Source organism: Microcaecilia unicolor, chromosome 8, assembly GCF_901765095.1.
Source record: "Microcaecilia unicolor chromosome 8, aMicUni1.1, whole genome shotgun sequence".
In the NCBI taxonomy this organism is placed as follows: domain Eukaryota; kingdom Metazoa; phylum Chordata; class Amphibia; order Gymnophiona; family Siphonopidae; genus Microcaecilia; species Microcaecilia unicolor.
The window spans coordinates 21,016,745-21,041,652 of record NC_044038.1 but is presented as its reverse complement, the minus strand read 5'-3'; the positions used below and the strand labels follow the sequence as shown (position 1 = coordinate 21,041,652).

At 42.9% G+C, this 24,908-nt stretch overlaps 1 protein-coding gene across 2 annotated transcripts in view; it reads right to left on the bottom strand.

The window, feature by feature from the left end:
- Positions 1-24,908, bottom strand: part of PDPK1 (3-phosphoinositide dependent protein kinase 1) — a 116,382-nt gene that overhangs the window by 36,746 nt on the left and 54,728 nt on the right. Inside the window, exons 3-9 of one of the 2 annotated variants that reach the window (XM_030211778.1) lie at positions 21,248-21,290; positions 19,115-19,155; positions 18,713-18,815; positions 18,240-18,384; positions 15,740-15,837; positions 3,854-3,929; positions 3,147-3,215 (exon numbers count right to left, since the gene is read on the bottom strand). In XM_030211778.1, the coding sequence (XP_030067638.1) occupies positions 3,147-3,215; positions 3,854-3,929; positions 15,740-15,837; positions 18,240-18,384; positions 18,713-18,815; positions 19,115-19,155; positions 21,248-21,290 (575 nt within the window). Of the gene's footprint in view, positions 1-3,146; positions 3,216-3,853; positions 3,930-15,739; positions 15,838-18,239; positions 18,385-18,712; positions 18,816-19,017; positions 19,156-21,247; positions 21,291-24,908 lie in introns of both variants that reach the window. The other variant, XM_030211780.1, reaches the window with a different exon arrangement.

The window sequence follows — 24,908 nt, the reverse complement described above, 5'->3', positions numbered from 1 at the left end:
CTGAGCTGCCATCGGCCTTCCTTCTCTGCCTGTGTACCGTCCTCGTGAGACGTAACGTCAGCGAGGGCGGGACACAGGCAGGGAAGGAAGGCCAACGGCAGCTCAGCTGATCTCTGCCTGCTGCGGAGATGTAAGTTGAATAGCAAAAAGACGGCCGGGTGGAGGGGTGGCAGCAGCGGCGACTCCGGGGGGGGGGGGGGGGATACCAGTGGCAGCAACCTCGGGGGGGGGGGGGGTAGCGGTGGCGACCTCGGCGGTTCCCTCCCCTTCGCGCAGTTTCCCTCTCTGTCCCGCCCCTCCGTCATCACGTATTGACACATGGGCAGGACAGACAGGGAAGTCTCTACTGCGCATTTGTGAGTGAGTACGGTCACTCGCCGTTTATATGTTTGATATGATGGACTTCTAATATTAAAAAAAAATGGACTGAATGCTATGGAAGGCTCTTATTGCATTTAACAACTGAAAAGCTCCCTCAAATTAAGAGAAAACTGAACATTATGGGCTCTCTCCCACTCTGTATACAAGTAAACCATGCAGATTGTTCCAATAACATGTCTGCTTGCATGCAAATAATACTACTTAACATTTCTAGAGCGCTACTAGGGTTACGCAGCGCTGTACAATTTAACAAAGAGAGGCAGTCCCTGCTCAAAGAGCTTACAATCTAATAGATAAGAGTGAGACAAATATAGGACAATCAAGCCATTGTGACATCACTGATGAGGTTGGCTCTTAGGCATTGGTGGAATAAGGCATTATGACATCACAATCTCAGCTCTGGATACCAGAGACTGAAACTCTTCACACTAAGGGAGGAAGTGGGCCAAGTATAGGACAGTCGAGCCATTGTGACATCACTGATGAGGTTGGCTCTTAGGCATTGGTGGAATGAGGCATTATGACATCACAATCTCAGCTCTGGTTAAATCACTGCTATATGTAATACTACTACTACTACTTAACATTTCTAGAGCGCTACTAGGGTTACGCAGCGCTGTACAAATTAACAAAGAAGGACGGTCCCTGCTCAAAGGAGCTTACAATCTAAAGAACAAAATGTCAAGTTGGGGCAGTCTAGATTTCCTGAGTAGAGGTGTAGTGGTTAGGTGCCGAAGGCGACATTGAAGAGGTGGGCTTTGAGCAATGATTTGAAGATGGGCAGGGAGGGGGGGCCTGGCGTATGGGTTCAGGGAGTCCGTTCCATGCATGGGGTGAGGCGAGGCAGAAAGGGCGGAGCCTGGAGTTGGCGGTGGTGGAGAAGGGCACTGAAAGGAGGGATTTGTCCTGAGAGCGGAGGGGTTCCTGTGTGTGATTAGGTCTAGGGAGAAAAATGTGCAGAATTTAGGATTTTCTAAAGTATTCACATGGCTTTAGTTGGGGAAAATAAATCACCCCCACCCCAAGGTGGTGCAAATCTCTGGGGCACTTTTCTCTATCAATTTTCAAAGTGCAAATAGGTGCAAATTCTCAACTTGAAAACTTGCACAAAATCTGCAAATAAAATGTAGCTGGAAACGCTGCAGCAGCTAAGTGTCAACTACATACTGGGCTTTCCATTTACAGTTAAAACATTTATTTTCAAAATTATAACCCATGCAAATTGCAGGCTTTTCTGGAGGAAAGAGGTGAGAAACATTGGCAATTTAGATTCTCTGGTATAGACGGATATATGAGAGGTTTTGCTTATTGCCAGTTTACTAGCCCCCGAGTTAGAAATTTGTACATTGATGAAGCCATTAAGATCTGCTCAAGCTCCCAGCCCCAAAGACCTTTCATTGCAAGAAAAAGTGCGACAAAATCTTAAGTTCTCAAGCTCTCAGCGAGTGAAATATTCTGCCAGTTAATATTAAGCAGGAATCTGACTACAAGAATTTTAGAAGATTGCTAAAGACTTATTTCAGAAACATTTAGGGGTCCTTTGGCTAAACTGTGGCCTTAGTGTACCCTTACACACGGGTCTCTTTCTCACATGCAAAGGCCATTTTTACCACGGCGAGCAAAAAGGCTTTTTTTTACTATTATTTTCCATTAGCATGTGGCCACCACTTATTTAGGTGGTGGTAAGGGCTCTTTGTGTTAGTGCATGGTAATGTAGATGCAATAACTGGTAAGTACAGTAACGCCCACTCTCTGCCCCTCCCCCCCAAAATTTTCAAAAACAAACAATTAACATGCACATGCCAAAACTAAAGCAGGATGTTTTTGCACCTCCCACATCACGTTTTTTCCCTACATTAGGTATGAGTTAGTGCCTAACGCAGCTTAGTCAAAGGGCCCTTTAGTTCTTGATTAATTTAATCTGATCATTTGCCCCTGGACTGTATATATGGTGCTTGAAAATCCGCTCGGAATCCAAAGCATATTCTATAACAATGAGCATTACTTAACTGGTTAACTAGCTAATCAGCACTGTTAATTGGATGTTAACAAGCAATTATCAGCACTAAATTGGCATTGAGATTTACGTGCACAACTTGCTAAGTGTATTCTACCAAGTGGTGCATAGTTGAAAAGGGAGCGTGCCCATGGGCGGAGCACTGGTGTTTCTAAAATCTATGCACATTATCATAGAATACACCCGATCTGCACTTAATTTAGGTGTCGGGACACCAAGTAAAACGAGGCCTAAACGGATGTGACCAAATTTTGGTAGTGTGGCGCGTATTCTATATACAGTGCAGGAATTTAAGCTTAGTCTACAAAATTTAGGTGTACTTTAGAGAATACACCTAGGTGTATTTTTTTTTCCCCCTCACGGATTTTTCAAGCGCCATGGGTGAATCTCTTCATAAAGGTGGTTAATAAATCCCAATAAATAAATAAATATATAGAATTGAGCCCTTGATGTTTTAAGAATTATTGCATTTACTGTGCTTCTATGGTAATCTGCCTATAACTTGCTGGGTATAGGCAAACTATAGATGATTACAATAAATTGAAGCTGTGAGGGATTGGAACTTTACGAGAGTTACTTCAGTCAAGTGCATTTTGTGTACATTTGCTGGAAGTTCTTATTGTGGACAATTTGAAGTTTTTTCCCCTGTGTTTTGTATTATGTTCTAAAAACTAACTTCTCTTAAGAAGAAAAGTTACATACATTAAAAAAAAATTGCCCTCTATAAATACGAACACATTTTTCTTACCCCGCTCTGAAAGGTGGTAATCCCGCTACAAGTTGGTAAATTATGCAGCCAAGTGCCCAGAGGTCAGAACTAAAAACAAAGAAAAGGTTTGTACAGTTTAGACATTTTTTTATTTCATGTAATTCACTAAACAACTTTTATATTTTAATTTATGATTTACTTTGTCACATATCTTAAGAGGAAACATCTGGTTCTTCATTCTTTGCTATTCTGTCAAGATCATGATCGCAGTGTTTTTCTGGGACAGCGAGTTTTCAGCAGATGAACTGTGCTGCCTTATTGTGCATCTCTCTATTCAGGTCTACTGATATCAGCATGTGCCATCCAGCCATGAGTTGGGAAAACATTTTCTGTTGTAGGTTGGGTGGGGGGGGGGGGGGGGGGGAGGGGAGATTTCTGATTTCTGTGCAAATTGATACTCCATGGGCTAGTGTGAAAACAAATCCCCAAACTATTTTCCTACAATCCACCTCTACTGCTATCTTCACTTGTAACACAAATTTCAGCAATTTACTGATTCCCTAGCTGTCCAGACCTAAGACAAACTGACCAATGAAGACCCAAGTTTAAAGGGGCCCCTCCACTGCTACACCCCAGAGGAGCACGCGACTGAACTGGAACTGTACTTGAGTACACCCAAACAAATCCGAGCTAATCTTAAATGGTAAAACAAATCTTTAAAATTCAGAGGCTTGGTAACTTGGTACCTTTTGCATGCAGACTTTTCCCCCAGCAGCTCTGGAGAAACGTATTGTGCTGTTCCTACAAAGGAGTTTGCTCTTGCTGAGAAATGAGAAAAAGAAAAAAGAAAAAAATTAGGTTGCAAAGCAAAAACAGAGATATTTTTCTTGCTGTGTAGCAACTAATGCAGGGGCCCTTTTACTAAGCCGCGTAAGGCTCTACAAATGCCAAAATGGAGTTATGGCCCGGCTACCGTGTGGCTCTTGTGGTAATTTCATTTTTGGTGCGCGGCCACATTTTTTTTTATTTTCATACGCGCACCAAGTGGCATGTGGCGCACCTAAGTCATTACTGCCCGGTTACCGCGCCAGACTTTACCGCTAGGTCAACCTGGCGATAAGGTCACAGGCCGAAAATGGGCACGCTGCAATTTTGATTTTGTTGCACATCCATTTTCGGCAAAAGTTTTAAAAAGGCATTTTTTTACAGGTGCGCTGAAAAATGATTCTGCGCGTACCCCAAACCTGCACCTACACTACTGCTAGCCATTTTTCAGCACACCTTAGTAAAAGGACCCTGCAGTTAGTTACAGAACACATAAAATTGACAGAATATTGTATTTCAGTACATATTTCTTCAAATGTAATAAAGCGGACCTAAGCAATTTTGAATTGTACTCGGTTTAAACTGTATATTGTAGTGAAAAAAAATAACCTGAACATGTATACCCTGGAGGAAAGGAGGAGCAGGGGTGATATGATACAGATGTTCAAATATTTGAAAGGTATTAATCCGCAAACAAATCTTTTCCGGAGATGGGAAGGCAGTAGAACGAGAGGACATGAAATGAGGTTCAAGGGGGGCAGCCTCAGGAAAGATGTCAGGAAGTATTTTTTCACAGAGAAGGTGGTGGATACTTGGAATGTCCTCCCGCGGGAGGTGGTAGAGATGAAAACGGTAACGGAATTCAAACATGCGTGGGATATGCATAAAGGAATCCTGTGCAGAAGGAATGGATCCTCAGAAGCTTAGCCGAAATTGGGTTGCGGAGCAGGTGGGGGGGAAGAGGGGTTGGTGGTTGGGAGGCGAGGATAGTGGAGGGCAGACTTATACGGTCTGTGCCAGAGCCGGTGATGGGAGGCGGGAAGTACTGCTGGGCAGACTTGTACGGTCTGTGCCCTGAATAAGGCAGGTACAAACCAAGATAAGGTATACACATATGTTTGTCTTGTTGGGCAGACTGGATGGACCGGGCAGGTCTTTTTCTGCTGTCATCATCTACTATTTGCCATAAGATAATACTTTACAGCAAACCAGTTTGAGCAGTAACCAGTTTAAAGTTGTTCAACAATAGTACAAAAGTTAAACTTTGCATCATAATGGTTGTTGGCAGATAACTGCTTGGCTAACTCAGTTGCCCAATTTGCCCCAGGTGCCACTCAAATTACACTGTCCTCACCAGCACTCTCTGTAGGTTTCCCAGGTGCGCCTGAATGGTGTCATTGGTTTCTTATCTCCTCCCTGACAAGCCATTCCACGATTTGCTACAACCTTCCCGTTACCACCTTTATAACACAGCCGTTACATGTCAGCTTTTTTGTAAGAAAAGGCTGCCTTCTAATTTACTGAGGCATGATAAAAAATAAAGTTCAATTATATTCCACTTTTATTTCATTTCTTCTACAGCAGTGCTTCTCAACCCTCCTCTGGGGGGGGGGGGGGGGGGGGGGGGGGGGGGTGGAAACATCTAGCCAGTGAGGTTTCCAGGATAGCCATGATGAACATGCATAACAGGGTCTGGCATACAGTGGGTCTCCCAATCCTATATAATAAAACGCACCTCCAACATTCTGAAGCTGACTGCATGGCTGAGGCATTCCTGCTCTCTGTATCCATCTACTGAATTGACATAACGTACTTCCGGGTTCGTCACAAGCAGAAGTGACCAACCACACGAGGTTTCTCGGCTTTAGAATGTTGGAGGTGCATTCTATTAAATAGGATTAGTCAGTTCCTTGAAGCACAGCCAGAGCTTAGCATCCTGCACAGTAACACTCAGACACCAGAGAGAGAGGGGGGGGGGGGGGGTGCTGACACCAGAGAGAGGGAGGGAGGGGGGACCTGACAACAGAGAGGGGGGGAGTTATCTGTCACACACACTCTCTCTCTCTTACAGTCAATGTCTTTCTTTCTCTCTCTCACTCTCTGTCTCTCACACACTCTATGTCTCACACTGTACCACATTCACTATGTGTCATACAGTCACTCACACACTCTCTTGGTCTCATACACTCAGTCTCACAGAAAGTCTGTGTCTCACACACACTCTCTCACACTGTCTCACATATACACTTGCACACACTCTCATTCTCACACACACACACTCTCTCTCAGACACTCACACCCAGACTCACTCTCTCTCTCTCACACACACACATTCACTCTCTCTCACACACACACACACTCTCTCTCTCTCTCTCAAACATACACACTCAGAGGAAAACCTTGCTAGCGCCCGTTTCATTTGTGTCAGAAACGGGCCTTTTTTACTAGTATATTCAGATTTCTCTCAGTGGTAATCTTGAAACCCTGACTGGTTAGGTGTTGTCTCCTGGACAGAGTTGAGAAGCACTCTTCAAGAGTACAATTAAAATGGATACATGGTAAAAGGTGTATTTTTACACTTATATCACATTTTCTAACCTTGCTGTTTTGGAGTTAGCGGGATATTAAGAACCATATTATATTATACATTATATCTAGAATGTTCCCATTTCACTTCTGGAGCACAGTGCCATAGACCCCACTTGATGTTGCAAAGATGTAAAGGACAAGTTAAACAAGAGATTTTGTGTTTCTGTCATATTTTCACTCTCTACCCCACCCCTCCCCATGTTCCATGCAGCCACCACCTTTCCAGTAGGAAATGCTAAACTCAAGTTTAATTCCTTGATGCCTCATAGCATGACCTTTTGTTTTGGAACATTCCTCTGTAAAAAGTTTGCTTCTTCTGCAATACTTATAAATTCCTAAAAGATAAGTACGTTTCTATCATATCCTTCTCTCTGTCCTCTCTGGTGTATTATTATTATTATTTGTAGCATTTGTATCCCACATTTTCCCACCAATTTGCAGGCTCAATGTGGCTTACATTTGCTGTAATGGCGGTTGCCATTTCCAGGTAACAGAATTACAAATGGTATTGCGTTAAGGTGCATACATACATGGTAACATACATGGAATATGATATATATGGAACAGATCATGGTATAGATATATAGCATGTGTATATATACATGGTAAGGAGAATAAATTATGGTAGTGCATGAAGGTTCCTAAGTAATAAATTGGATTGTAACATACATTAGGTCATCGACTATAGAGAGACCCTATTCAACATAAGGTTTAAGTGGTATTGCTTGATCAATAATATCAAAAGAGGTTACTCAAACATGTGGTAAGAGTTCGGTTTTGTATAGATCTTGTATAGTGTTATTATTTAGAATTTAAGATGGATGTTTATGGTAGGCCTTCTTGAAAAGATCTGTTTTCAGTAGCCTTCGGAAGATGGTTAGGTCTTGCGTTGTTTTTATGGCCTTCGGTAGTGCGTTCCATAGCTGCGTGCTGACGTATGAGAAACTGGTCGCGTATGTGGATTTATATTTTAGCCCTTTACAGTTAGCATAATGGAGATTGAGGAATGTGCGTGATGATCTTTTTGCATTTCTAGTAGGCAACTTAGGGGGTTAATTTACTAAAGTACAACCAGGATTTCCAGTTACTACGCAGTATGTGTCAAAAATGACCATGCAGTGACTACAAAGCCACTATGCCAACTGTTTGGAGCACTATCAGCATCTTTACATACTGTTAACACATAATAAATTAATTTAGTTTATTAAAGAACTTACTATGCCACCTTACATTCTTTTATAAGAAAAAAACAAGGCAGTTTACAATTCTTATAAACCATAATTAAAAGATGAAAAGAAAATACGTTAAAAGGACAGTTTCAAACTGTGCAGAAACAATACAAAAGTAAATGCTGGATTAGTAAGCTAGCAGCCTATTCATCTCCATAAGATAGAAATGAGGTAAGTCTAACACTGACTTAAAATGTAAGCCGTCTGTTTCACACCATAGTGACTGTGATAAGGCATTTCATTTATTGGGGCCCAAAACAGGTTACTGTACAATTTCTAGTTACAGCAAATTGGTACATAGAGGGAGAAGGGAGAGAGTGCCTATGAGTGGAGGAGTGGCCTAGTGGTTAGGATGGTGGACTTTGGTCCTGGGAACTGAGTTCGATTCCCACTTCAGGCACAGGCAGTTCCTTGTGACTCTGGGCAAGTCACTTAACCCTCCATTGCCCCATGTAAGCCGCATTGAGCCTGCCATGAGTGGGAAAGCGCAGGATACAAATGTAACAAAAATAAAATAGATACTATTGGAGATTCTACATGGAATGTTGCTACTATTGCAGATTCTACATGGAATGTTGCTACTATTGCAGATTCTACATGGAATGTTGCTATTCCACTAGCAACATTCCATGTAGAAGGATGCGCAGGCTTCTGTTTCTGTGAGTCTGACGTCCTGCACGTCAGACTCACAGAAGCAGAAGCCTGCGCGGCCACATTGGTGATCTGCAAGGGCCGACTTCTACATGGAATGTTGCTAGTGGAATAGCAACATTCCATGTAGAATCTCAAATAACAGCAACAGTGGAGGAGTGGCCTAGTGATTAGGGTGGTGGACTTTGGTCCTGGGGAAACTGAGGAACTGAGTTTGATTCCCACTTCAGGCACAGGCAGCTCCTTGTGACTCTGGGCAAGTCACTTAACCCTCCATTGCCCCAGGTACAAATAAGTGCCTGTATACAATATGTAAGCCGCATTGAGCCTGCCATGAGTGGGAAAAGCGCGGGGTACAAATGTAACAAAAAAAAAACCAAAACATACTGAGATACAGGATGGCTTGAATGGTAGGAGACAATAAGATCTGACAAGTAGAGAGAGATGCCTGGAAAACTGGAGAATCGGAAAAAGAATTCTGTAACAAATCCTTAAAGCTACTGGTAGCCAGCGAAGTTGTTTCAATGACGGTGTGATAGGGTCAAATCTGATAGTATCAGTCAGCAGCTGGACAACTGTGTTCTGGATACGCTGCAACTTAAGCAACGAAGTTTGAGAGACAACCCATGATACAAAGAGTTGCAATAATCAATACAATTCAAGACTAGAGCAAAAGTAAGTATCTTTAAATTCTTGAAGGGGAAAAAAAATAGGGTTGACAGAATGTTCCCCCTTGAACTTTCCACACTGAAACTGGCTCACCCTTTTTTTGGATGCATAAATAGCATCCATACTGCGTGTATGTGGGTGTAATGAAGTACAGCAATAAAAGCTTTTAAGAGCTAATGTAATGATAAAGATGGCGATCCCACTTTATCATCTATGGAACCACTAGCTGTTAAGTCCGTAACAACGGGCTAGTTTTTTTGTTTTCCTATGGCCTCCCCCCCGTCCACCAACCCTGCTCTCTCCCCTGCCCTCCCCCCAGCGTCTGTTTCCCTTAGTTCCGCCCCCTCCTTCCCTCCCTGCTCCCTCCTCCTCTGATTTCCACGCCCATGTCCAAGCACTCCTCCCTATTGGGCTGTACTGCTGGTGGAGGCGGGGCTTGGACTTCTACACTCTCAGCGTTCCGACTCTACTGCGCATTTGCAGGCGAGTTGGGTCACTTGCAGTTTATATGTTTAATAATAATAAAATGAACAGGAGATATGTTCCTCCATATCATGCCCATAGCCTGTTTTCAAAATCTCTTTTGCCAAGTCCTCTCCCTTATGGTATGTACTACATCAGGTTCTAATAAAAGTCAGCACATTTAGGGTCTGATGTACTAAAGGCTCTCCCTAGTTTGCATTTATGAGAAGAATGCTTAAGTCTGTGACCTGTTAATGGTCCTGATTTACTCATATTGATCACTGAGAATGGCTATATGGGAAGACCTTTTAAAAAAAACATTTCCTTACGGGAAACAGTTATACCAAAAGAGAAGATTCTTCCTCTTTAACCACTAACTTGAATTAGGATGCATTTCTTTCCTTTAATACACGATCTCCGAAATCTCGGAGGACATATGTTATGTGTCACAGCCACCTCACATGAGGCTTCTCCATCCACTGATTATAGCTGGGAATCCTACATTCCCTTAAAAAAAAGTGATGCTGCTCAGGAACTGTGACCTCTGGAAACTAAGAGCTCAGATAGCTGAAATCATTAGCTTGATAGAAATGGTTTTCTGGCGTAGATAAGCAGTTTTTTAAAAACAGAAGTGCGTGGATTAAGTTTAAACATTCCACGGGAGTGTCTGGCATTTCTACTCAAATCTTCAATTCTTAAGGGAGGAAAACATGTCTGAAATAGTGATACATGACCTATAACACACCTATATACACTTCCTATTGCTTTGATTTGTACAACTACCTGAAGCCACCTTTTCTTCTATCAGCTCCACAATTTATGTAGTCTACAAATATTCTTTATTGCTTACTACTCCTAAGTATTGTTTTCATATGCTGCTTAGATCATTTTTGATTATTCTTATATTCATACTAATTCAACATGCAAGCCTAGATATGGCTCTTCAACCAGGCCTTTAATGGAAGAACTAACTTGTTAATCTCACTCACACACACAAGGAGTGACATGGGCTGCAGAGGGACATATTTATCCACTCCTACCCTATCTGAGATAATATAAACCATCTCATAGTAACATAGTAGGTGACGGCAGAAAAAGACCTGCACGGTCCATCCAGTCTGCCCAACAAGATAAACTCACATGTGCTACTTTTTGTGTATACCTTACCTTGATTTGTACCTGTCCTTTGCAGGGCACAGACCGTATACAGTGGTGGAAATAAGTATTTGATCCCTTGCTGATTTTGTAAGTTTGCCCACTGACAAAGACATGAGCAGCCCATAATTGAAGGGTAGGTTATTGGTAACAGTGAGAGATAGCACATCACAAATTAAATCCGGAAAATCACATTGTGGAAAGTATATGAATTTATTTGCATTCTGCAGAGGGAAATAAGTATTTAATCCCTCTGGCAAACAAGACCTAATACTTGGTGGCAAAACCCTTGTTGGCAAGCACAGCGGTCAGACGTCTTCTGTAGTTGATGATGAGGTTTGCACACATGTCAGGAGGAATTTTGGTCCACTCCTCTTTGCAGATCATCTCTAAATCATTAAGAGTTCTGGGCTGTCGCTTGGCAACTCGCAGCTTCAGCTCCCTCCATAAGTTTTCAATGGGATTAAGGTCTGGTGACTGGCTAGGCCACTCCATGACCCTAATGTGCTTCTTCCTGAGCCACTCCTTTGTTGCCTTGGCTGTATGTTTTGGGTCATTGTCGTGCTGGAAGACCCAGCCACGACCCATTTTTAAGGCCCTGGCGGAGGGAAGGAGGTTGTCACTCAGAATTGTACGGTACATGGCCCCATCCATTCTCCCATTGATGCGGTGAAGTAGTCCTGTGCCCTTAGCAGAGAAACACCCCCAAAACATAACATTTCCACCTCCATGCTTGACAGTGGGGACGGTGTTCTTTGGGTCATAGGCAGCATTTCTCTTCCTCCAAACACGGTGAGTTGAGTTCATGCCAAAGAGCTCAATTTTTGTCTCATCTGACCACAGCACCTTCTCCCAATCACTCTCGGCATCATCCAGGTGTTCACTGGCAAACTTCAGACGGGCCGTCACATGTGCCTTCCGGAGCAGGGGGACCTTGCGGGCACTGCAGGATTGCAATCCGTTATGTCGTAATGTGTTACCAATGGTTTTCGTGGTGACAGTGGTCCCAGCTGCCTTGAGATCATTGACAAGTTCCCCCCTTGTAGTTGTAGGCTGATTTCTAACCTTCCTCATGATCAAGGATACCCCACGAGGTGAGATTTTGCGTGGAGCCCCAGATCTTTGTCGATTGACAGTCATTTTGTACTTCTTCCATTTTCTTACTATGGCACCAACAGTTGTCTCCTTCTCACCCAGCGTCTTACTGATGGTTTTGTAGCCCATTCCAGCCTTGTGCAGGTGTATGATCTTGTCCCTGACATCCTTAGACAGCTCCTTGCTCTTGGCCATTTTGTAGAGGTTAGAGTCTGACTGATTCACTGAGTCTGTGGACAGGTGTCTTTCATACAGGTGACCATTGCCGACAGCTGTCTGTCATGCAGGTAACGAGTTGATTTGGAGCATCTACCTGGTCTGTAGGGGCCAGATCTCTTACTGGTTGGTGGGGGATCAAATACTTATTTCCCTCTGCAGAATGCAAATAAATTCATATACTTTCCACAATGTGATTTTCCGGATTTAATTTGTGATGTGCTATCTCTCACTGTTACCAATAACCTACCCTTCAATTATGGGCTGCTCATGTCTTTGTCAGTGGGCAAACTTACAAAATCAGCAAGGGATCAAATACTTATTTCCACCACTGTAAGTCTGCCCACCACCAGTCCCGCCTCCCACCACCGGCTCTGGCACAGACCGTATAAGTCTGCCCAGCACCATCTCCGTCTCCCGCCACCGGCTTTGCCACCCAATCTCGTCTAAGCTCTTTAGGATCCATTCCTAAAGAGCTTAGACTTATCTCTGACCTCATGTGCAACTTTCATTAAAATAATCACCTCACTTTCTAACTTTTCTTACTCTCTTACCTATATGTTCCATCTTTGCTTTACCCTTCACTATCAATTAAAATGTTCTGTTACATATTGTGTTGACATTGTAAGTAGTATATTATGCCATACTTTGTATTGCTATTTGAATATTTTTACTGCCGAAATTACCTATTGCGCATATTTGATCAATTCTTACTGTACACCACCCTTGAGTGAATTCCTTCAAAAAAAGTGGTAAATAAATCCTAATAAATATTTTTTATACAGCAAATGTATTTTGTGTGACACACGTATAATGTTTTGAGGAAAATGTATTCAAGCTAACAGAAAGCAACAAAACATTTACAGAAGAATGAGCATTTGTGTGTCACCAACCCTGTCCAACCCTAGCAGTGTCCTATGCTCCCTCTCTTACTGCTGCTTCCTTTTGCAGGCCCACACAGGCCAGTGCTGCTACCTCAGCTGTTTAATCCATCTGATGAACTGCTTGAACGCTGTCCTATGCTACTGCTTCTCCTCAGTCTTGGCTGAGTAGGCTGAAGGCCAAGGTTCAAGTCTCATTTCAGCCATGTAGATGCTGGAGCCCAATAAACAAGCACACTCCCCTAGTCACCGACAGACACCCCTACCACATCCAAGCCTACTGTATATACAGAAAATAAAGTTAAGAAGCTACAATGAAAAACGTATTTTAAAGGACAAATTGAGTGGAAAACCAAACTTTTTTTTTTTCAAGAGTTTTGTGAAAGAGACAACATTTCAGAACCTGACATAAGATTCAATACTGTGGATATAAAATATAACCTAAATGAAACGTAGGTTCACCATCCATATGGATGGTAGACTTATGAGTAACGTCAGAAATTCTTTTTCACGGATAGGGTGCTCAATGCCTGGAATGCCCTGAGGGAAATGTGTAGAATGAACACAGAGGATCCCTAATTAGAAAACGGATGGTATAAAAAACAACTTAAATGAATGTATGTGTGTTGATGTGTTCGGTAATACTTAGATGGTAACTCCGATTGCGAGGAACTAAGGCCTGTGCCAGACAGACTTCTACAGTCTATGTCCCATATATGGCAAGACAGATGGGCTGGAGAGGGCTTCAACAGCAACTCCAGTAGCTGGAACACAAGGACAGCGCCAGGCAGATTCCTACAATTTGCGCCCCGACAATTGAAAAGACCAAGTAGGATAAAATATTAATTGTTGGTTTTTAATCATGAATTGATAAATGAGTGACTGTTGGGCAGACTGGATGGACCATTAAGATCTTTATCTGCCATCATCTACTATGTTACTATTTCTATTCTTACTTTTTCAAAAATCCTAAAATTTTTTAGTATTTAATTCTGCAATTTCCATGGTGGATACAAATCCTTGGTCAATGAGTTATTTCAGTACAGAACATAACAGCAGCCATACTGGGTCAGACTAATGGTCCATCTAGCCCAGTATCCTGTTTCCAATAGTGGCCAATCCAGGTCACAAGTACCTGGCAGAAATCTTAAATAGTAGCAACATTCCATGCTACCAATCCCAGGGACAGGCATTGGCTTCCCCCATGTCTATGTGTTTTCTATCCAAACCAGTTGAAAAATTTGTCTTTATGCAACTCTGATTATGCAGACAAATCTCTAGCCCTTCACCCATCATAATCTGAGTTTTGAGCACATGCTAGTACAGAAACCGTTATGACCTCTCTCCTAAGTGAAATCTACTTTCATTTAAGACAGACACCATCTCCTTAGACCTTTCTGCCACCTTCGATCTAGAAAACCATTCATTACTTCTCTCTCAACTTTCTTCCTTTGGTGTATCGGGCACAGTACTTGCTTGGTTCTCTTCCTTTCTTTCAATCTCCATCTTCCATCTCCTCATCCCATCCACTGACCTGTGGTATTCCTCAAGGGTCTATTCTTTTCACTTTTCTCTTCAACCTTTTTCTTAGTTCCCTTGCAGCACTTATTCAGTCTTCCAGCATTTTACTTTTTTATGCGGATGATATCCTGCTAATATTTCCCCACAATCACCTTCCCTGCCCTCCTTTTGTTCTTTCTACTCCACATCTCTTTCTTTAATCTCACCTTCCCTCGTCACTTTTTTGCCATCTTCTTTCCCTCTGTTCTCTTTTCTTCCTAACACCTTTTTCTCTTGCTCTACTCTTCTCACCTTCCTTTGAAAAGGATGAGAAAACAGGGAGAAACCAAATCACAAAATAAACTCTACTTCTGTATGGACTCAAGGACTGCGCAAGCCACCGCCAGCTTTAAGCCAGGGTGGCTCAATATGCCTTTAGCTGCAACATGTTCCACGGGTAGAGCAATACAAGGTGATGCGAGTGTCCCTGCAGTCTCTTTATCATTCCTTACTGCATTTCCTTTCTGAGCATAAAGCGTCAAGTAGGGAGAGGAAGAGATGACTTCGGGGGTGCTCAGAGTTGCTGTAGTACTGTTGATCCTGGTCCCCAAGTAGATAACACAAGAAGCAGCCCATAGTGACTCTCACTCAATCTTAACAGGGGAAACACCTCTTATGGGCAGGTCCTCAGCCTGTGCTCACATGCTACAGACATTAATCTAACCATGTAGAGAACATGCACCTACCAAGCACTGGAAATTCAAACTGCCCTGCTAATGTGCCTCAGGCTCAACCTTGGAGAGGCCATGACTGAGGGTGTGAATGTATATCAGTTTCAACAAATGTATATATAGTCTTTGGTGTTTGCTAAGGCTATCAATGGTGTTAAATTGCAATTGTGAAGGGATTTTTTTTTTTTTGGTAGTGTTGACTCCTGTTTACTGGAACTTGGTTGAGACCAAATCATTTTACACTGTCCTGTAAAAGCCTCTATGTGGTAATGACTTTTAGTGATTAATGATTTAAACTGACGGTAAAGACTACCAACTGTACAAATTCTTTTGAATCATCTAGTCCTCCATCCTCTCTCCACCTTTCATATTCAATTTTCAAAAGTTACAGAATGACTGAAGGCACACCACAAAATGAATTCTCAACTAGATCACATGATGTTTTGGTACAAGACCTACTGACATGATGTACCTAGGAAGGAGCTTACAAATGTGTTTTCCAAGAAACCATTAATTCCATTCTCTGACTACATGTCAATAAAAATGTTAAGAGGTTTTGACATGCTACAAGAAATACACAAAAACAACAAATATTTAAACTATTTTTTAAAAGAAAATGCCATACATACCTTGTTTACTATCCGACGGTAATACTTTTGCTGTTCCAAAATCTGTTATTTGAATGTGCATGTCTTCGCTTAGCAAAATATTCTCTGGTTTAAGGTCCCTACAAAGAATAAAAACCGATCATAGTATGTCCCATGAAGCTGACGGATATAATCAACCAAACATTGTAATAGACTGTGCAGTTCACAGTGCAAACATACACTCGTATAACACAGCAGTACAGAAGTAATATGTAAAAACATCACATCCTGCACATCGCCACCACACCCTCATGTTCCAGAAAGTAGAGAGGAATTATCAAGTCGGTTTGTCAAAATTAAGACGCCAGTAAAATAAATTAAAGCGCAGGTGATGTTACTACATAATCAAACATGAAGATGCAAGCTTTTAGCTACTTGATTTGAGCATTTTGCAGACCTTTACTACAGTTCTGAATAATATTAAATTTCCACAGTATAAAATTGATCCTTTAGGTCATGTTTAGGTATTGCCAATCCCTCATCTGGGCTGGAATTACCCATATTCACACCATAACTCCAACATCTTTAAGGATCTGGAGTGGAGGAGTGGCCTAATGGTTAGGGTGATGGACTTTGGTCCTGGTGAACTGAGGAACTGAGTTCGATTCCCACTTCAGGCACAGGCAGCTCCTTGTGACTCTGGGCAAGTCACTTAACCCTCCATTGCCCCATGGAAGCCGCATTGAGCCTGCCATGAGTGGGAAAGCGCAGGGTACAAATGTAACAAAAATAAAATAGATACTATTGGAGATTCTACATGGAATGTTGCTACTATTGGAGATTCTACATGGAATGTTGCTATTCCACTAGCAACATTCCATGTAGAAGGCTGCGCAGGCTTCTGTTTCTTTGAGTCTGACGTCCTGCACGTACGTGCAGGACGTCAGACTCACAGAAGCAGAAGCCTGCGCGGCCACATTGGTGATCTGCAAGGGCCGACTTCTAGTGCAATACCAACATTCCATGTAGAATCTCCAATAGTAGCAACGGTGGAGGAGTGGCCTAGTGGTTAGGGTGGTGGACTTTGGTGCTGAGGAACTGAGTTCAATTCCCACTTCAGGCTCAGGCAGCTCCTTCTGACTCTGGGCAAGTCACTTAACCCTGCCATGAGTGGGAAAGCGCGGGGTACAAATGTAACAAAAATAAAAAAAAAATAAATCTGTCTACTTTTCTTCTTTACAACTGATACTCCAACACCTGAAGAGGGCAATTTTCAAATATTCTAACCTGGATAACTAAAATCAGCTGCCCAGAGTAAACTTGGGACTGAAAATCACCACCTTCTGCAAATTAAATAAATAAATAAATAAAAAAAACCACCACCAAAAAGGTGAGTTTTGACAATACAGATTTCATTTTGAGATGCACAGTTTCACCTGCAGACTATTCCTGTTGCAAAGCCCAGCAGTGTGTTTCAAAAGGCAGCTCACTAAGGCCGAGATGATCAAACGCAAACGCAGGTGCTAGAGGCTTTTTAGTGTTTGGGAGGTTCACCGGTTCTCCAGGCCTTATGTTTGGGGGGGGGGGGGGGGTGGGTGGGCTTGGTTGAGACAGTTCCAGGAGATTGTCAACCTCTTCTGCTGTTTGACAGGTCTAGGCTTTTTAAAAAAAAATTTTTTTGACAGCCTGGACCTGTCAAACAACTTCTGCGGGACAGCTGTGCTTTGGGCACGTGCCCAGGCACAATCCTACTGCACAAGTACCCCTATGATCAGAGCTGATAGCACGCCTAAATCTGCATGCTATTAGCTCTGATCATAGGGACATTAATGCCCTGCACTGTTCCGGCGCTAATTTTAGATCACTGTTTGGAATAGCGTTGGCGGGGGGGGGGGGGGGGGGGGGGAGTTCTTGTCATCTGCACCTCAGAGCTTGCAAGCCTTGCACGGGGTTTCAAAATTGGCCCAGTTCAATCACTTTGGCACCCTTTTACAAAAGCACATGCTAATGGAACAAGCATGCGCTGCATGCTAAGAAACGTATTTTCTATCTATGGGGTTCTTAAAATTTAGCATCTGCCCCTTTGGGAGGTCTGTATAAACCATTTGTGCTTAAAGCTACACAGCTGTAGTAATTTATCAATCAACACTCAGAATGAACCTGTGAAATGCTACAGCCCAACGAGCAAGGTGATACTTAAGGAAAAGAAAAATAGGCTTAAAATATACATTTTTTTTTTTTTTGGTAATCCTAAGCTGTTTCTTTCACTGAGCTACTTCTCTTGACACTCTGAAGCAACAGCACCTTCCAAATTGTGAGAAAATTACATTTTTTTGAAATAGCATCCAGCATCTAACTCATAGTAGTCAGGAGTATAATAAGCACAAGACAAACAAGAGATAGACCAAGAGGACTGCTCCAGCAAAAGGGATCCCCATTTTGTTCACTTTTTCTACACAGGAATTTTATAAAACTATCAAACTCCCTCCCAACAACTTATAAAATGCCCTTGATCGTATTCCTGGGTATCTCAGTATATTACCTGTGAATAATTCCCTTCCCGTGCAAGTATTCTAAAGCACATACAATCTCAGCAGTGTAAAACCTAGTACAGGTCTCATCGAATGAGCCAATCTTGCGAATGTATTTTAGAAGTTCTCCATTTTTGGCGTAGCTAAGACCAAAGTCTGTACATAGGGTTAAGGATTCACACAAGAACAGGAAGGGCAGTCTGTCAACTAATGAGATTTGTTTGGTTATAAGCAAGCAGGCTTCTACAACTACCTCAGATAAAGATGTACGATACCTAATGATTAGGACAGCTCTGGTTTGAAAATAATTTGCACCTAATTGCTATATTTCTGAATTTTACCATCAACAACCAAGAGTTGAATTAACACAGAAACTGACCAACATTTTTTTCTTTAAAATACCATACTTTGCACAGGCCTGAAGCATTTTTTTTCCTTATTTGGTTACAGATGCTAAATAGTTTTTTTAAAAAATTAAGGATACACAATTTTTCTTCATCCTGAAATGCGAAGCACAGTTTTACAAAGAACGGGTGATCCAGATGAGACAGCACATCTCTTTCCCTGGTCACGTGATTACGACAGCTCTGGTTTGAAAATAATTTGCACCTAATTGCTATATTTCTGAATTTTACCATCAACAACCAAGAGTTGAATGTAAACATTTCATTAACACAGAAACTGACCAACATTTTTTCTTTAAAATACCATACTTAGCACAGACCTGAAGCATTTTTTTCCTTATTTGGTTACAGATGCTAAATAGTTTTTTTTTAAAATTAAGGATACAGAGTTTTTCTTCATCCTGAAACGTGAAGTACAGTTTTACAAAGAACGGGTGATCCAGACGAGACATCACATCTCTTTCCCTGGTCACATACAGTACCTTTTTCTCTTTCATGATATGACGCTTTTCTAGAATTTTGACTTTAAAAAAAAAATACAGGAGAAGACTTTATCAAGAAACATTCAAAGACATAATGCAAGTTAATGTGCACATAAATGGTAATACAATTTCTAAGTACTTCTAGAATCTTCCTTATGTAATCAAAAAGAAATTGCTCTACTGTAGAAACTAATACCATCATGATCAAAAGCCCCACGCTGTTCCAAACAGCGCTCTAAAATAGCGCTGGAACAGTGCAGGGCTTTACCGCACCGATGATCAGAGATAATGCATGCAAATTTAAGCAGCACAATTATCTCTGATCATGGGGTAGAAGTACGGGCGAATTGTGCCGAGCGAATCCTCCTGCACTTGTTTGATAGGTCTGGGCTGCCAAAATCCCAAACCTGTCAAACACAGGGGCTGAGGTCCATGGGACCATCAGGCCCTGACTACCCCTGCCTCGAGCAACGGGGGCTAGAGGTCCGGCGGACCTCCGGTCCCCCCCCCCCCCAGGTTCAGGAAGGGCTGGAGATCCGGTGGGTCTCCAGCTCCCCCCCCCCAAACCCCCAGAAAGACTCCCTGGTGGTCCAGTGGCCGCCGCCGGTCAGCCGACCCCTCCCTCCCAGTGAGCGACAGGGGTCGGCGGACCTCCAGCGCACCCCAACTCCCAGAGTTGTCTGCCGCCGAATCCCTGGTAAAAATAACCCGAACCCCCTCCCAGCCCCCCCCCCCCACCTTAGTTGTAGGAGGGACGCAGCCTTCCTCCCTCCTCTTCCTTCGATGCCACAAAATGGCGGCATCCTGGGATGCGCTGGGCGGGGCTACACACCATAAAAGGGAGAAACTTATTCCGTGACTGAAAATATCAGACACTATCAGCAGTAGTTCCTGACGAATCCGTATTAGTGTGAAACAGTGGCCCCCGTCAACAGTATTTGAGTTACTTTGAACGTTTTGAGCTTCAGCACTTCTTTGCATGTATTAATTTACTATATTTTGCTCAAGCATTTACTGCAATTCTTACTAGCAAATCTATGGGGGCCCAGGCCCCCGTGGCCCCACGTAGCTACGCCACTGAATATAACACAGCTACAACAAAATGGATTCACTTCCTTCACAGTAAATCCTGTGCAGAATGCACCATAACATCAAACTCATCAATCGTTGCAGTGAGGATCTTAGGCTTCTAAAGGACCCCATGTGCTTGCATAATGTGCAGTTTAGATCTAAAGAGTTACACCACATTTCCAGTTATTACATAGATCTGCATTGCGATTCATATATTCTTAAATATCTAGGGGGCCACATTTAATATTTCATAACCTTCGAAGGGCCAAGACACACACACACACTCTCTCATGTACCTCTCTTCCCTGCTTTCAGACAGACACTTTCCCTCACCTGTCTTCAGCTGCAGATTCTTGCTGTGGGACCCCTGCTTCCCCACTGCAACTCCTCTATCCACGAACTTGAGCCACTCTGCGCTGGAAGTTCAGGTTGCTTTTGCAGTTTTAAGTCTCGTGAGACCTAAATCCACGAGGCCCAACCCGAACATCCAGTACCACACAGCTAAAGCTTGTGGATGGATGAGTCACAGCTTGGATGCAGGGATCCCATGGCAAAAATCTGTCGTCCCCCTCCAAAAAAAAAAAAGGTTGACAAGTTTCTGCAGGCTGAGAGAAGGCACTTGGCAGGTTGGGTTCTGGCCCAAATGCTGTAGGTTGGACAAATCTAGTACACAGCATTTGCCCCTTACTCACATTCCACTTCAACCACATTACTTGCTCTATAGGGGGCTCTGAGATTCCCCATTAAGATTAAGTGAGCTGTCAGCTGTGATTTCAAATTGTTTTTAAACGAAAAACAAGTAGAAGTAACAAGTCATTGACTTGGCCCTCTCTGCATCCCTAAACATAAAGAAGGCAGCTCACCTAATCCAATTCTAATTACTAATTTTTGCTTCTTTGTATCTCTATTGACCGTCTGGTACACTGTGTCAACAATAACCCCTCTTAGCTGCAGCACTACACAGAGAACAGTGTGTGTGTATAAACCCCACGAGTTTGTAATGTAGACAACTCTATTTCAATGAAAAGCCACAATGTCTAAGCTGACTGAATCATTACTTACTGGCATATTCTCGTTCTGTTGCCAATTCTTTGGCTAAAACGACCTGATTGAAGAAGAGAGAACAAATTCCATAAAGCTGTACACAACATGTTAAAATTAGAAGATCGTACAAAAAAACCGGACTATCTCAGTTGTTTAAGAAATGATCTCTCTCTGGGTGAGGTCAGCAAGACACTAACAAATATTCACAACTGATCAAATCTTTGCGCTAACCAAGGGGTGTCAAACTGCAGTCCAGTCTGGGTTTTTGCAGATCCCCAATGGATATTCACAGTGGTGTGCTGGAGCAGGCTCTCACAGGCTCGCAAGAGCCGGTTGTTAAGTTTTTAAGAATTTTGGGAGCCGGTTGTTAAAGTAGGGCCCTCCATGTCTACTTTAACAACTGGCTCCCAAACTGTGGGCTTGGGCCCCCTGCTGAATTCTCTTTTACTTTGCTGGTTAGGATGCTGAGCCCTGCCAGCCAAGTAAATAGACTACTGCTGCTCCCCGCTCCTTGTTTCCAGCTCTGGGCAGCAAGCTGGGACTTCTCGAGCACGTGAAAGAAGTTCCAGCATGCTGCTCAGAGCAAGACATTGGGAGTGGTGGCAGTCCATTTATTGGCTGCCAGCAAAGGTATGCCTAGCGTGCCCGCACGAAGGGAGGGAGGAGAGGCAAGTGTTGCTCCCCCCCCCCCCCCCCCCCCCCGGCAACCCCTGGGCCTTCCAACTGCAGAGCTGGCTACATCCGGAGAAAGAGCCTGTTAAAAATTTACCAGCACACCCCTGGATATTCATGATGCACTTGCATGCAATGGAGGCGGTGCTTACAAATCTCCCTCATGAATATCCACTAGAAATATCCTGAAAGCCTGACTGGTCTGCAGCCCACCAGGATTGTAGCTTGACACCCCTGAAGGCAGAATCAAAAGCTGTTCATTTGCTCTAGTGACAAGTCTTACAACTTGCATGGAATAGATAAATATACCTTGCTATATTTTACATTAAAAATATTTAAAAAGCAAGTCAGCACAAATAAAAATTGAATATGCATTCTCCAAAAGCCCTTTCTGGGTAAAACAGTGCACTACTCATGGTGCACCCTCTACATGCGGTTAAAAGTGTATATGCAGCACCAATTCATATGACGGGTAGCCCTACCATTAGGTTGTCTAGGTATCCACCTACGTATTGAAAACATCTTACATCATCCTAAAGCCGGAAAAACCCCGGCGAAAACACTCTCTAAAGTTAGGAACAAAATATATGTAAATATATATCTCACATGGAGAAAAAGCCCACCAGAGGCCGTGCAGTCAACAGTTCTAACGCGTGATTTTCTGCATGGGCCCCTGAGAGACGTATGCAGTGTCTGAATCTGAGCCACTTCATGCATTCCAAATAGAGAGAGGAAAAGCAGAATAATTGGTGGCTTTTATGATCTTTGACCTGGTGGTTAGCTAAATTCAAAAAGTGTCCGGGGAGGAGGAATTCTGTGTAAATTCTGTTTTCGGGATTCCACCAGTAGTTAAAAAAAAAAAAAAAAAGCATTTTGCAAAGCTTTGTGTTAAGACTATTTTAACATTTTATTGATGTCTTTTTGCTACTTAAGTACGTGATGCAGTCAGGAAATGATACAGAAACTCAGTAATGGAAAAAGTCCCTTCACTGAATTATTTGCTACAACTGAGCTGGTAACAATATTTTTAATTTGTTTTGAAGTCTGAATAAAAATACAACTTGTGAAGCACCATGCTTTCTTGGGTGCCCACCATCCAAAATATAACAAAAAAATACAACAGTGCATCAGTATTATACCCCCAACCCCTCTCCTCCTCCCTGTCCAGTCCTTCCTCTCATATTACTACATCCAAAAGCTGCTATTCCTATGCTTCCAAAATTCTGACCCCCCCCCCCCCCACCCAACCAATTCAAAACACAAATTATTAATCCTTCCCTCAGACAAAGCTGTTTTGCAATACTTGGGGTGAAGGGCAGGATCACAAGAACAGCTGAAACAGAAGCGAAAGCAAAGACATTGTGAAGCGGCGTCCGTACGTGCAGGGCTTCACTGTGGCTGGCGGACCGCGGAGCAGGAGGTAAAACATTTTTGGGCGAAGGAACTCGGACAGGAGTAGGGCCGTCAGACTGCAGCTTCCAGTGGCTGCTGCTGGGTTCTCTTCCCTCTCACTTCCCATTGGTCCGCCCTGTGACGTCATCCCCAGGGCGGACCAATGGGAACTGTGTTACGAACCCAGGCATCCAGACGGATGTTTATGTTTACAGGGTAATTTAAAGACAATAAAAGCTCCTATAGCAAATGTGAGGTTTCAAAGAAATGAATAACTGCAGCTGAACTTATTTTGTTTTGTAAAATACATCATTAAACATTCTTACTTTTTGTCCCAAAAGCGATCTCTAGGAGGGGGGGAAAAAAAAAAAAAAAAACTATTCAAAATCATTTAAGACTCCAACAAAAAAAAGGTGCAAATAATGTAGCTTTCTCCAGTGCTTGAGGGAGTAAATCGGCAGACAATTTCCCTATCAAAGAATTATTCAAGCAAATGATTTCCTTAGGATGCAGGTAGTTACAAAATCTGCCCATCTACGGCATGATAAAAATATATATAAGTGGAGGAGTGGCTAGGAGAGCTGGGTTTAATTCCCACTGTGGCTCCTTGTGACCTGGTCAAGTCATTTAACCCTCCATTGCCCCAGGTACAAAAACTGAGGGGCCTTTTACAAAGGTGCGATAGGCTGTACTCGTGTGCAGCACGCACTAAAACGAGATTACCGCCAGGCTAGCTCACTTTTCTGGTGGTGATTTTGGATTTGGCGTGCACCCATACTGCCGGGACAAATTATTTTTTATTTCCTACCTCGCATGGTGTTTCTGGCGTTAAGGAGAGTGGTGTGGATACTTTGAATGCCCTCCCGTGGGAGGTGGTGGAGATGAAAACAGTAACGGAATTCAAAATTGCGTGGGATTAACATAAAGGAATCCTGTTCAGAAAAGGAATGGATCCTCAGAAGCTTAGCGGAGATAGGATGGCAGCACCGGTGATTGGGAGGTGGGGCAAGTACTGGGCAGACTTCTACGGTCTATGCCCCGAAAATGGCAAGGATAAATCAAAGTCGGGTATACATATAAAGTTGCACATATGAAAAAAAAGTTGCGGCATCCCTCCCAACCTCCTCTCTGGTGTCTAGCAGCACTCTCCCAACCTCCCCCCCCCCCCCCCCCCCCGACATGATCCCCCTAACCAAACACTAGCAGCATTCTAACCCCAAATCAAAAATCATAGCAGCACCCCACGAGCCCTAAACTGACTCTCCCTTCCCCTTAATGGAAAAAAAAATCCATGGTGTCTGTTTCTTTGGTGGCAGCAGCAGCCAATTCAGGTTTAAAACTCCCCCTCTCCCACCCCACATTGGAGACATGAAATCGTAGATTGCACGGTAAATTTTTAAGCGTGACAGAGACCTCGTATCCAAGATGTGTAATATATCAAGTATTCAAGTAACGCCCAACTGCATCAATTAGAAAAAAAAAAAAATCGTAAAACCTGGATTATGATCACAAACCCCTTTCCAAAATCGCAGAACTTCTGGGTGGGTACAGTAGTGACGGTGCCACTCTAACTGAAGTAACAATTTGCTATACTATAGAGGAGTAGGGAATTTTA